Source organism: Schistocerca americana, chromosome 2 (genome assembly GCF_021461395.2).
Source record: "Schistocerca americana isolate TAMUIC-IGC-003095 chromosome 2, iqSchAmer2.1, whole genome shotgun sequence".
NCBI lineage: Eukaryota > Metazoa > Arthropoda > Insecta > Orthoptera > Acrididae > Schistocerca > Schistocerca americana.
Genome location: NC_060120.1, coordinates 39,779,493 through 39,793,130, shown reverse-complemented (window position 1 = coordinate 39,793,130; position 13,638 = coordinate 39,779,493). Strand labels below are relative to the sequence as shown.

The following is a 13,638-nucleotide window of genomic DNA, read 5'->3' as shown; positions in this document are numbered from 1 at the left end:
CAGAGGATGGTCCCAAGGGCATTGTAATTTCGTAAACCATACTAAAATGCATAATTCGGCTTGAAGTGCACATTGTTTTTTTTTCCAGATTCAGAATGAAGTAGGTCCCATCTGATACTCTATGATCTCATTTTTGGTTCTTTATTATGGCATAATGCCATACATGACAGAAGATGATAACGTGCACTTGAAATTCAGCGAACAGTTGGAACTAGCCAATACTGTGGAATGAAACACTTCGTTTCAAATAAAATGGTTGCCTCAGCAAAAAGATTAATAAAGCCTAATTTCTGTAGCAAACTTGCAAAAATAACTTATAATGTTCTACAAGGTGATTAATGCTTGACTGCTAATAACTTGGAAATAAAATTAAATCAGAAAACTGAAACTAATTATATATTTTTGCCCTCCATAATTATGAGAATGTATTTTAATTCACTTGATAGCTCCCAGCCACAGAATTTCGTTTTGTTTTCATTTGATGTGGGAGCTGTAAACCAAGAGAAGCAGCGAAATCACTTAACGTCACTTAATGCAAATACGGGTCACATGGAGACTAACCCCCTCCCCACTACCACTCAGACAACTTAGCACATGCACAAATCTGGCAGCTAGGGTGCACGGGAAAAATTTTTCTCGTTTACATCTGGCTGTTTGCTGCTACTGCCCATACAGCTAACAGCCACACTTCAAGGAGCGGGAAGCGGGAGAAGGTACTGCTCATACGCGAGTCAACTACGCATGCGCATCAGCCCGCTGGCAAGTGGTCAAACGAACCTAATGTGAACAGTTGTGATGTCATGCTCACAGCAAGCAGTTTATTGTTACGAAGAATTACATAGTCTTCGCACTACGGCCTTTGATATATTTTTGTTATTTGCAGATGCTTGTGCGTGTACGGTGTTTTGTTGTTGTAAATTGCGCATTTCCTTTGCCACTAAAGTTTTATTTTTTCCTCTCTTTTATGTTTTATCATTCTCCAGTTGCAGGATACAGGAACATTCTTTTCTAAAGAATAAATTCTTACCAGTCAAAATTACAAAAATTTAACTGAAAGCTAAAACAATTAAAAATTCCTGGAATTACGAAAAATTCATGGGTTTTTCCCGGTTTTCTCCCGGATGAAAAAATTCCCATGTTTTTCCCAGATTTCCCGGTTGTCCCAGGTCATATACACCCTGTATTAGTATTGTTATTTCATCTTTAAAAAAAATATAAAAAACAAAAAAATAAAAGATTGACATGTTCCACATCCATAAGGACCTCCTCAGCACGGACCCATGGAATGAAAAATTAATCTAATCTTATCTCTAATCTAGGCTGGAATTCAACCTGTGACACAGGATAGAAGCAACAATCTGGAGGGGGAAGGGAATGCTGGGACTGGACTGCCAACAATGCAGTGTTGTTGGGAGGCTGTGGGCAGAAAAGTGGGGTTGGCAGACATTGGTACACAAAGAGGCAGAGTGTACAAGAATAATGAGGAGGTGATAGGACAGAGGGTGTGGAAACTGTTTGGTAGAGGGTTTGGGGACATTAAGTTATGGCAAGTCAAGGCTGGGATATTTTTGTGACTGGAGGATATTTTGTAAGGATAACTTCCATCTGCACTGTGGCTTGGGTAGTGAAACATCCATTGAAATCAAGCACATTATGCACTTGGGTCTTCCACAGGGATAAGATCCCTTGATGCAAGGGATTAGGATTTGGAATAGCATAGGGATAGACTGTGACGTGGAAGTTGGTTGGGCAATGGAACACCACTTTAGGAGGTGTGGGAATGATCCTGGGTAGCATGTCTCTCATGTCAGGGTGTGATTGCGAATAATCAAAGCACTAGTTAAGGATATGATTTAGTTGTTCCAGTCCAGGGTGGTATTGGGGGATGAGGGAGTTGCTTCATTGTAGCTATCCCTTTGGGTGATGGGATGACTGGAGGTGTGTGGGACAATAACTGGAAATCTTTTCGCAGACACGGTCTGTGGGACAGTGTCTGTCTGTGAAGGTCTTGAGATGGTCAGCATACTGGGCAAGGGAGTTTGTGTCAGTGAAGATACTCCATGCTCAGGTGGCCGGACTTTACAAGAGGGACTTTCTGGTGTGGAAGGGATGACAGCTGTTGAAATACAGGTGGTTTGGCAGATTTAATGTTGACAGAGGTGTGGCTGGAACAATAAGAGAGGAGGAGGGCAACGTCCAGGAAGGTGAAGAGGAGGGCTGAAGAGGACCTGGTGAAGCATATGGAAGAGAAGGTGTTGAGGTTGTGAAGGAATGAGGGTAGGGTTTCTTGGCCCTAAGTCAAGGTCATGAAGATATCATCAGTGAACCTGAACCAAGCCAGGTGATGATGATGATGAGGGTGATGGTGGTGATGATGAAGTGATGGTTTGTGGGGTGCTCAACATCGAGGTCATCAGCACCCATACAAGTATCCAATCTTTCCAGTTCCAATCTCACCACTTCCCAAATGATGGCGAGATGAAGACAACACAAACACCCAGTCCCCAGGTGGAGAAAATCCCTGACCTGGCCAGGAATCAAACCCAGGACCCCGTGATCCAGAGGTAGCAATGCTTGCCACTAAACTACAGACACAAACCAGGCATTAGGCATTTTGGAAGATGAGGAACATCTGCTCTGTATAGCACAGAAACAGGTTCACATAGGAGAGTGCTACGCAGGTGCGCATGACTGTACCACAGATTTGTTTGTATAAATTCCCTTCAAAGAAGACATAGTTGTGAATTCAGATAAAGTTCGCAAGGTATATTTGGAATGAGGGTTTGGAGTGCAAAAGATGTTTGGAAAGGTAGAGTGCAGTAGCCTTAAGACCATGGGCATGAGGGATGTTGGTGTATCGGAAAGTGGTATCAACAGTGGCAAATAGGGATCCATGAGTTGAAGGGGTGAAGTTGGTGGAGAGTTGGTGATGGAGTGAGTGGTACCTTTGACATGGGAGGCTAGCTTACAGGCAATTGGTTAGCCATCTTCCAGGAATTCCTCACCTTAAACTTGGGCTCAGTGTCCTTCCCCAGGTTCCATCCTCAGAACCCCAAACTTTATGCAGAAGAAAGGGCAGACATACAACATCTCAAAAAAATCCTAACTTAATAATACTAACTGCAGACAAAGGTTCAACCACCATTGTTATCAATCACAGTGACCAACTGGTGGGAGGCCTCTTCCAATTATCTCACTACTCCACCTACAAACTCTGCCAGAGTGATGCCACCCCAGAAGGCCAGTGTAACTTCCAATCCCTGCTTAAAGATTTAGGCTCTTCGCAGAACCTTTCCTGTGAGTCCATTTCCCTCCTCACCCTTATGTACACCACACACACACCTTCTATATGCTCCCCAAAATCCACAAACCCAACAGTCCAGGACATCCCTTGTAGCTATGAAAGAATTTTGGCTCTCACTGACCAACATATCTAACCAAATGCCCATAATCCAGTCTCCTGTATCAAAGATACCAACCATTTCCTTCACTCACTCTCTGCCATCCCCACCCCTTTATCTCATGGATCCCTACTTGTTACTGCTGATACCACTTCCCTATACACCAACATCCCTCATGCCCATGGTCTTACAGCTACTGACCACTATCTTTCCAAACATCATTCACACTCCAAACCCATTCCTTATTCCTAATACACCACACCAATTTTATCCAAACTCACAATTACTTTTCCTTTGACGGAAAAGTATACAAACAAATCCATGGCAAAGTCAAGGGCATCCTCATGGCACCCTCCTATGCCGACCTACTTATGGAACATCTAGAGGAGATGTTCTTAGTCTCCAAAATGACTATCTTAGGTTCATTGATAATATCTTTATGATCTGGACTCAGGGCCAAGACACTCTACCCTCATTCCTTCACAACCTCAACACTCTCCCTCCCATCTGACTATCCTGGTTCTCTTCATCCCGGCATGCCATCTTATTGGATGCTGACCTCCTCCTCTATGATGGCCGCATACACATCCATACTGGATGGCATATCTTCTGTGACAAGAACTCCCTTGCCCAGAATGCTGAGCATCTCATCAAGACCTTCACAGACAGGCAGTATCCCATAGACTTAGTACGCAAAATATCTACCGTGTCATTTCCCCACTCAACCTCATTCCCCCCACCACACCCAAGAACCAACTACAAACGAGTGCCCCCTCCATCATTCAATACCACTCCAGACTGGAACAGATGAATCACATACTTAATGAGTGCTTTGATTACCTATTGCCATGACCTGAAATGAGGGGCATACTAGAGCAAGATCCTTCCCACTCATCCTAAAGTGGTGTTCCATCAACCATCCAACCTTCAAACATCCTAGTCCATCCCTATGCCACTCTCAATCCTAACCCCTTGCCACAGGGATCATATTCCTGTGGAAGATTTAAGTGCAAGTCCTGCCCAATCCACTCACCCAGTACATCTTGTTCCAGTCCTGTCACAGGCACATTCTTCCCTATCAGAGGCCAGGCCACCTCTGAAAGCAGCCATTTCATTTGCCACCTCTGTTGCAATTATTGCACAGCTTTTTATGCTGATGTGACAATCCACCAGCTGTCCACCAGGATGAATGGCCTTTGCCAAACTGTGGCCAGGAGCAAAATAGACCACACTGTGGCACAACATGCACCTGAACATAACAGGCTTGATTTCAATAGCTGCTCACTTCCTGAGCTATCTGGGCCCTCCCCAGCTTTTCTGAAATGCACAGATGCGGGTTACCCTTACAACACACCCCCTGTATCCAAAATTATCCTGGCTTTAACCTACAGCAATTCACTGTCCCAAAATCCTCCATGCAACAGTTTCCACCCCCACTGTCTTATCACCACCTCAGTGTTGTCTATAAACCCTCTTTGTATGCCACCCTCTGCCAATACCCCTGTATGTGTCTCTCCTTCCCTGCTCCTCTCCTTTTTCTCTCCTTGTTTACTCCCACCTTCCACGCCACTTCACTGCCCCACAGTCTCCTGATACTGTGCCTGTTGTCAGTCTAATCCCTGCACCCTCCACCAGACAACACATTTCTCTCCAACACCTGCACCCTGCTATCCCTTCTCCCTCCTTGCCCCCTCCAGATTATCGCTTCCATTCTTTGTGACAGTTGCATTCTGATCAGAGCTGCCAGAGGTGGCCGTTACATGTGTGTGATCTGTGTTTGCTTGTGTGACTGAATGTGTGTGTTTCCTTTTCTGAAGAAGGCTTTGGCCAAATGCTAATGTGTATGTGTATGTGTCTTTTCACTGTGCCTGTTTGCTTCTCAATGTGTCATCTTTATGGTGAGTAGCAATCTATCTTTTCCTTGTATTGTTAAAGTACACAGAACAAAATTTGAAAATGACATCACTGGACAGTTCCAGTTCCCTGAGTGCTGTTTAGGAGGCTCTTCCATTTCCTTCTGTCCATGAATAAACTGTCATGGAGAACAGCATTAATTGTCCTTCCTCTGGCAGTGAGGTTTTCATTGATCATGTCCTTCCACCTCTATTTTCAGATTTATTTGGGCTGTTCTTGCACGCTGCAGCCTCATTAAATGCCTGTATTAATGTAGTCTGGGCATTCCAATCTGATCCATAAGGGTTGTCTTAATTCCTGCTTTCTCTCCAACCACCTCATCATCCATCTTGGTCTTCTGGATACTAGATCCAAGGGATTTTATTTCTGATGCCTGGAATCTCGATAACACACATTCTGTGATGGTGTAGGCTTTGATACCATACGTCAATACTGCAGTTCAACATGACTAATTATGCTTTTTCTGTAATCTTGCAATCTTGTAGAATCATTCTCACCTGTTGGTAGGATTCAGCACTCTTTCACACTGTGTTGGTCATCTTCTACATCTACATCTACATCTACATTGATACTCCGCAAGCCACCCAACGGTGTGTGGCGGAGGGCACTTTACGTGCCACTGTCATTACCTCCCTTTCCTGTTCCAGTCGCGTATGGTTCGCGGGAAGAACGACTGTCTGAAAGACTCCGTGCGCGCTCTAATCTCTCTAATTTTACATTCGTGATCTCCTCGGGAGGTATAAGTAGGGGGAAGCAATATATTCAATACCTCATCCAGAAACGCACCCTCTCGAAACCTGGCGAGCAAGTTACACCGCGATGCAGAGCGCCTCTCTTGCAGAGTCTGCCACTTGAGTTTATTAAACATCTCCGTAATGCTATCACGGTTACCAAATAATTGAATTTCCTTGGAGATTGTTCTTCCAAGGTACTGTCCACAGACACTCGCTGGTGGTCTCCTAGTTTCACATTTCCAGCATGCGTACCTCTACTGACTACCACCACTACTGTTTTGACTCACTGATGTGGAGGCTGTATTCCTGGAACTGATATGTCCATAAGTTGAATATTATCTGAACTTCCTTTCCTGTTTTTCCCCATCTCTGCCTAGCTGAATTCCTCTTGTGGTCTGAAACCATGAAGGTCATCCTTCTTAAACTTGTTCACAGCTAGTACAGTTCTTGTACTGTGTTATAAGTTAGCAAATAAAACTGTAAGAGATGATCTAATTACAATTATGTCATGAGAATTTCCTTGTGCAATGTGAACATCTCTCTCTCTCTCTCTCTCTCTCTCTCTCTCTCTCTCTCTCTCTCTCTCACACACACACACACACACACACACACACACACATTACATAAAATCAACAATTATCAGTTCCTTCTGTTGCTATTTCAGATCTGTTATGAACAGAACAGTGGTGTGATAAACTAGACAAGTTAGCTGAATGTGATACACAAAAGGCCTAGGAATACCTGAGAACCACAAATAAAAAAATCCCAACATGACTGAAATCCATGCATACCAGTCATCCACGCCATAAAGATTTTCTGGTGCAAGTACCAACATCAATATCAATACACCTAGGTACAAATTAAGTGCCAGCAATGGCCTGGGAGCTTTGTCTATTTATAAAGTAGCTGTAGCTGGTAGTCTGAATGCAAAATAAGTACTCACTAATTAAAATTATTTGATGAGACAAAATAAGCAGCTCTCAAGAAAAATAAGCAGCTCTCAAGATAAGAAACTGATATACAATATGTGGAAATAAAATCTGTAATTAAAAGCAAGTTAAAATGTGTAAGGAGTAACAATGGAAAGCTGGCAAAGTAAATATCATATCAATGTACAAAAGTCAGAACAATAGATACAAAAGTACTCATCATATCAAATGTATTCATATAAACCTTTCTGTTTGACAAAGCAATTAAATATAACCAACTGTGGAAGATAATTAACAGGATAATGACTAATTATTTAATGTCTCAATGTTTAATAACACTTTCAGAGTGGAATCTAGCTGATGGCACCATGCTGCTTCCTTGTAATTAGTTTTTGTTTTCCTGTGGCAGAGATCATGGAAGAAGGCCCTATCTCCTCACTGCTGGTGGCTCACACACACATACAGCTGCCCACAGAGCTGCCATTGTGCATGAGACTGTTGTAATTAGTAGGTTCCTAAATATATCAAAAATAAGCTTTCAAGTTAAATCTGCTTTGTCCTTTTAGCATTTATCCCAATTACATTTTTCCATGTATATTAATTTCCATTTCATCCAGTACATGTCATACTTGTCCTTTGGTGCCTTTGTAATACTTCCATATTATCCTGTGTATTTTCTTTATCCAAATGTTTGCCAAATACACTCTTATTTTGGATATATGCATATTCTTTAAAATCGATCTTGAAATTTCTATTCGTCTCATCAATATAAAAGTTTTCCCACAAACAAATCTAGTCATCTGAGTCAGTTATCCCCTCCTTGTCATGTACTGCTGATCTTATCTTGTTACAAAGGTTTTTGGTGCCTCTAGCATCTTTGTACTAACTTTGTTCTATTCTCTCTCGGTGCACAACTTTTGTACTACCATGTTGATCTCACTTACTTCAGTGCCAAATAAATGTATAAACAACATCAAAGTGTGTTATTACCACCCTACAATAAGTGATAACCACAGTGATGACCCCAACATCGTCACTGTATGTTTGAGAGTTATTTTGTGCTTCTGTTCATCATTAACAGACTTCATGTGCCAACCCACATAGTCTTTGGAACAATAGACCTACCAGTGTCTTTTGGTGCTAGTACTATGCATCCTATTAACTGTGCTTGTGACCATGAGTGGTCACATGTACATAATGTGTGTTTAGTTAAAAGTGAATGATTGTCTATGCCCAGCCACACCGGTGGCCACTTAACCATAACTGATTCAACATGGCCACCCTCAAGTGCAACTAAGCAGCAACGGCCGCTATATGGACAGTGCACACTGCCTAGGGACATTATGAATGACAACCCAGTTAAGGACGTTGTGGTTTACCCATCGGCTATGCAGTCTCCTGTTTGGTTTGATGTGCAGGCAAAGTTCCAGAACTGTGAATCGAACATTCTAGTGCACGGAGTTGCACATTCTTATATAGCTAATGTTGCAACACCGCCCCTCGTATACTGTTTCAGCGATGCCAATAGCCTCGACCGTGCCGGTATCTGCGACCGTTGCTCTGTGGTTACACCATGATCGCCTTATGCCCACTTTCGTAATGGCACTGGCCGTTCTGCTTGCACCGGTTACTGGATCAGCTCCCCCATGGTTGCAATGCGACTGCCTTCTGTCCACTGTTGCAACAGCACTGGCCGTTACAACCGCGGCGTGTTCGTCAACAGGCCTGCAATTGGGACACATTGTGCCATCTGTTTCACCTGCTCATTCCACATCGTGAGTTACTTTCGGCCGCCCCCACACGCAGGCCTCGGGTGACAAACCATCCACTGCTACTGCACTACCGGTGTCAGGGGCTTCCTGCCCCACATGCACAGCTCTTTGCCTGCCAATGCTGCATCAACATGTGTTATCCGGCAGTTTTCCTAAGCTGCCTGCTTTGCAAAAGGACAACCCTAAACTTGGTTCGCATTGGTGGATCACCTAATGGATATCCACAGGAGTTTGGACGATGACACACGTTTCATCTGCCTGATGAGTGACCTCCATGCTCATCCATACCTCATCAGTGATGTGTTCCTCACACCACCTGGCTTCAGCTGCTTATCATTCTCCTATCACGGTCCTTGGCTCCATCAAGATGTCACTTCACCTGTCACCAGTTGCCACCTTCCTTCGGACTTTCCACGTAGCCAGAGTGGATGAACTTGTGATCAGGTTAGACTTTCTACACCATTACAAACTTTCACCAGACCTGCAGTCCACCATGCATCTGGTTCTACTGTTCCATGCTCGAACGAGTTCAGCACGACTTCGCTCTCCAACTCCTTGGCTACACTTTCCTCATGTGCATCTCTGCTCGAGTGCATTACTGCACAGCTGTGTGATTTGTCAGATGTGCACTCACTAATCGATGAACTCCACAAACAGAACAAGGCATTACACACCTGCATTGCCGGCACCTCTGCTGAATTGTCACATGCAAACAGTATGATTCATGGCCTTCCTGCAGAGCTGCAACTAGAGGAACCAACACTCACATCTACTGTGTTTTCGCACTATATTGCTCCAGTGTCGAGCTTTCCTCTGCCTGCTGCCGTTTCTGCAACACTGCAGGCGATTCTACAGGACTATCATGCTCTCATTTCATGGGATTTCTCGCATCGCGTGGCTACTGCGCCTTATCGTCTGCATCCAACTTCCCACCCATGCTGTTCCGGGCCAGCAAGGTCAGTGAACTGTCGTCACATCTGCCCCCCCATCCTCTCAGCCCCCCCCCCCCCCCCCCCCGCCATCAGCAAGGGCACTTTTCATAGAATCTGCACCACAGCCGGCCCAGACATACGTTATAAAGCTAGACACCTTAACGCTTCCAAACTTCTGCACACAAAAGAAACAATTCAAGATTTATGGCTTCAAGCATGCTCCAACCATCCGACAGCAACTGGTCTTCACCTATCCACCTTCTCCTAAGAAGGATGGCTCCTTAAGCATTTGCAGGGACTACAGGTCCCTTAATGCCCAGACAATTATTGGTAACTATCCCATTCCCCATATCCAGGATTTCATGCAATTACTACATGGCTCCAAGTTCTTCTCTGTGTTAGATTGTTCAAAGACATATCACCAAATCCCTACACACCAACCAGATATTCCGAAGATGGTCATCATCACACCCTTCAGCCCTTTTTGAACACTGTTACATGTCTTACGGCTTGAAAAATTCTGTGCAGACACGACAACGGTTCATTGATTCCATTTTGCTACCTCTGCCTTTTGCTTTTGCGTATTTGTACGACATTCTGATTTTTATCCTCCTCTGCTGAGGAGCACCAGGTTCACCTCGATGCTGTCCATTCGGCCCTCATGACCAATGGTGTGGTGATCAACCATGATCAATCTCAACTCCGTTCTACATCAGTTACATTCCTGGGCCCATACTGTTTCAACCGACGGCCTCCGACCAATGGATTCTCATGTTGAAAGCATTCTTGCCCTGCCTCTTCCTGAAGATTATGCTCAGCTCCATCGTTTTCTGGTTATGGTAAACTTTTACCAATGTCATATCCCTCAGGCTGCCTCTGTCCATTTGGCCCTCACCGACTCCTTCTCCAGCAAAAATAACATGGGGAAATTTAAGCTGGACTGGACCAAACCCTTTCTCAGAGCATTCGATTATAATAAAACTGCCCTCGCCAAAGCTGTCACACTCACCCACCCCAATCCTGGAGCCGATGTTTCTATTACAACTAACGCTAATGACTCAGCTGTGGGCGCTGTTTTACAACAGCACACTGCCAACTCCACCCACACACTCTACTTCTTTTCGAAGACACTAGAAGCCAGTGTAAGTGTTCGGCTTTTGACCATGAACTTCTCAGGGTTTATGAGGCAATCAAACACTTCAGGAGTGATCTCAAGTGGTGACCTTTTATGATCTACTTGGATCACAAGCATCTCGTGGATGCAATATGCAACCCAGCTTAGATCTTTCTGCCGAGACGTTTCCACCATATGGACTATATTTGTCAACATTCTTCAGACGCCTGCTACATAAGTGATGCGGATAATGTTGTAACTGACTATCTACCTTGTATCTCAGTGCTTACCACGCCCTTGAACTTAGATGACCACATCCAACTCCAGACTGAAGACACTGATACAAAGCGAGTCATCACTTGCTATCCAACCTCTAGTCTTGCACGGGTTGATGACTTCAGTCCATTGTGACGTTTCTATGGGCACTCCTCACCTCTTCGTGCCACCCACTCTTTGGTGCAGGATCTTCAATGCTTTACACAAGTTGGCCCACACCAGAATGCAGGCCATGATGAGGCTAGTCACTGAACACTTCATCTGGCCTCATGTGTGGTACGACAGCCTCACTTGGACCTGCGAATGTGTCCCATACCAGCATAGGAAAGTTGGCAGACATGTGCAGCCTCCACTAGGCAAGTTCAATACCCCAAGCAATCACCTTCGGCATGTCCACATCAACGTGGTTGGACCACTCCCCCATTCTGACAAGGGAACCTCCCCATCGCACCCCCCTCAGATTTAGTTATAAGTTGGCACAGTGGATAGGCCTTGAAAAACTGAAGACAGATCAATCGAGAAAACGGGAAGAAGTTGTGTGGAACTATGAAAAAAAAATAAGCAAAATATACAAACTGAGTAGTTCATGTGCAAGATATGCAACATTAAGGACAATGTGCGTGCAGGAGTGCTGTGGTCCCGTGGTTAGCATGAGCAGCTGTGGAACGAGAGGTCCTTGGTTCAAGTCTTCCCTTGAGTGAAAATTTTACTTTCTTTATTTTCACAAAGTTATGATCTGTCCGTTCGTTCATTGACGTCTGTGTTCACTGTAATAAGTTTAGTGTCTGTGTTTTGCAACCGCACTGCAAAACCGTGCGATTAGTAGAGAGGCACGTCCTTTCGTCTACTATTTGCATGGTTTTGCGGTGCGGTCGCAAAACATAGACACCAAACTTATTACAGTGAACACCGACGTCAATGAACGAACGGACAGATCATAACTTTGCGAAAATAAAGAAAGTAAAATTTTCACTCGAGGGAAGACTTGAACCAAGTACCTCTCGTTCCGCAGCTACTCACGCTAACCACAGGACCACGACACACCTGAACTCACGCTCTCATTGATGTTGCCTATGTTGCGCATGGACTACTCAGTTTGTATATTTCGCTTATTTTTTTTGTACTTCCACACAACTTCTTCCTGTTTTCTCGATTGATCTGTCTTCAGTTTTTCAAGGCCTATCCACTGTCCCAACTTATAACTAAATCTGAGGGGGGTGCGATGGGGAGGTTCCCTTGTGAGAGGTACAAATATATATTATCTTGATCGACCGCATAACTCGTTGGGTCTGCAGAGACCTTCACTCGGTCTTTCATATTTGTGAGGGTCGAGAGGTCCGGCTGCCCTCTTTCCCTCACTACTGATCAGGGACAACAGTTCAAATCCACACTTTTTGCTCTACTGTGTGAGCTGTGCAGTGTAGCCAAATAGCACACCACGGCTTATCACCCACAGGCAAAAAGCCTGGTCGAACGGCGGCACTGAACTCTCAAAGCCGCACTCATATGCCAAGGTGAGTTATGGCCCAACGCCCTTCCTTGCGTCTTACTCGGCATCCGCTCCACCCATAAGGAAGATCTGAATGCATCGCTGGCAGATACTCTATACAGAGAGCCCCTCCTCCTTCCAGCAGAGTTTGTGGAGGACGCACCTCCGGCTGCTGCCATCGATCTTCCGGCCCTTGTGGAATGGGTACCTGCACACGTCACTCACCTGCACACCCCCCTGCTTCGCGCTCATTCCACACTGCCAGTGTTCATCCACAAGGAACTTGCATCATGTGAAATTGTGATGCTGCACGATTGCTCCATGCGAGCGGCCTTGCAAACACTTTATTCGCGACCACACCACATCTTACTTTGTGGAGTGAATAGTTCATAATTGATCTAAATGAACGACCTCAAACAGTTTCCATTAACCACTTAAAACCAGCGTGGTCCAGCTCCAACCCGCTTTCCAATGCTTGCAATCTTTCTGCCATCACTGCTGCTCCGCCTCCTGACACCACAGATGCTTCGAGCAACATTCTGTTGCCTACACAGCTGTTCGATGCACGAAACTCTGGCAGCGCAGTTTCCAACGTGCCAACTTCTTGCTCTGGACGCTGTATTCAACCAGCACGCTTGCACGATGATTACGAGTACTACATTTGTTCTATTGTCTCTCAGAAGGCAACATTTGTACTGCCATGTTGTTCTTGCTTACTTCAGTGCTAAATAAATGTATAAACGACATCTAAAGTACGTTATTACCGCCCTATGATATGTGATAACCACAGGTTCATTATATCATGATCTTTGTAGCCAGTTTCCCTGGCTACTTGTTTAGTCACATTCAACTCTTCTGCTTCATCACCATGGGTGAGTGGTAGTTTTAGCAGCCTCTCAATCATGGCTGCAAAGTAAGCACTTTTATGGTTTTTAGGCTGACAGTATTTTGCATTTATAGTCATTTCAGTAGCTGTTGCCTTCCTAAATATGACAATCTCATGTGTGCCACCTTTTATAGTTAACCTATGATCCAAAAAACTTAAACTTCCTTCTTCCAGTTGCACTGTGAACTTAA

General features: G+C 44.5%; 1 protein-coding gene across 1 annotated transcript in view; it reads right to left on the bottom strand.

Moving 5' to 3' along the window:
• LOC124593767 (serine protease snake-like) overlaps positions 1-13,638 on the bottom strand; it is a 91,345-nt gene that overhangs the window by 55,797 nt on the left and 21,910 nt on the right. The window contains exons 4-5 of the mRNA XM_047132116.1: positions 13,326-13,467; positions 9,232-9,356 (exon numbers count right to left, since the gene is read on the bottom strand). Of these exons, the coding sequence (XP_046988072.1) occupies positions 9,232-9,356; positions 13,326-13,467 (267 nt within the window). The remainder of the gene's footprint in view (positions 1-9,231; positions 9,357-13,325; positions 13,468-13,638) is intronic.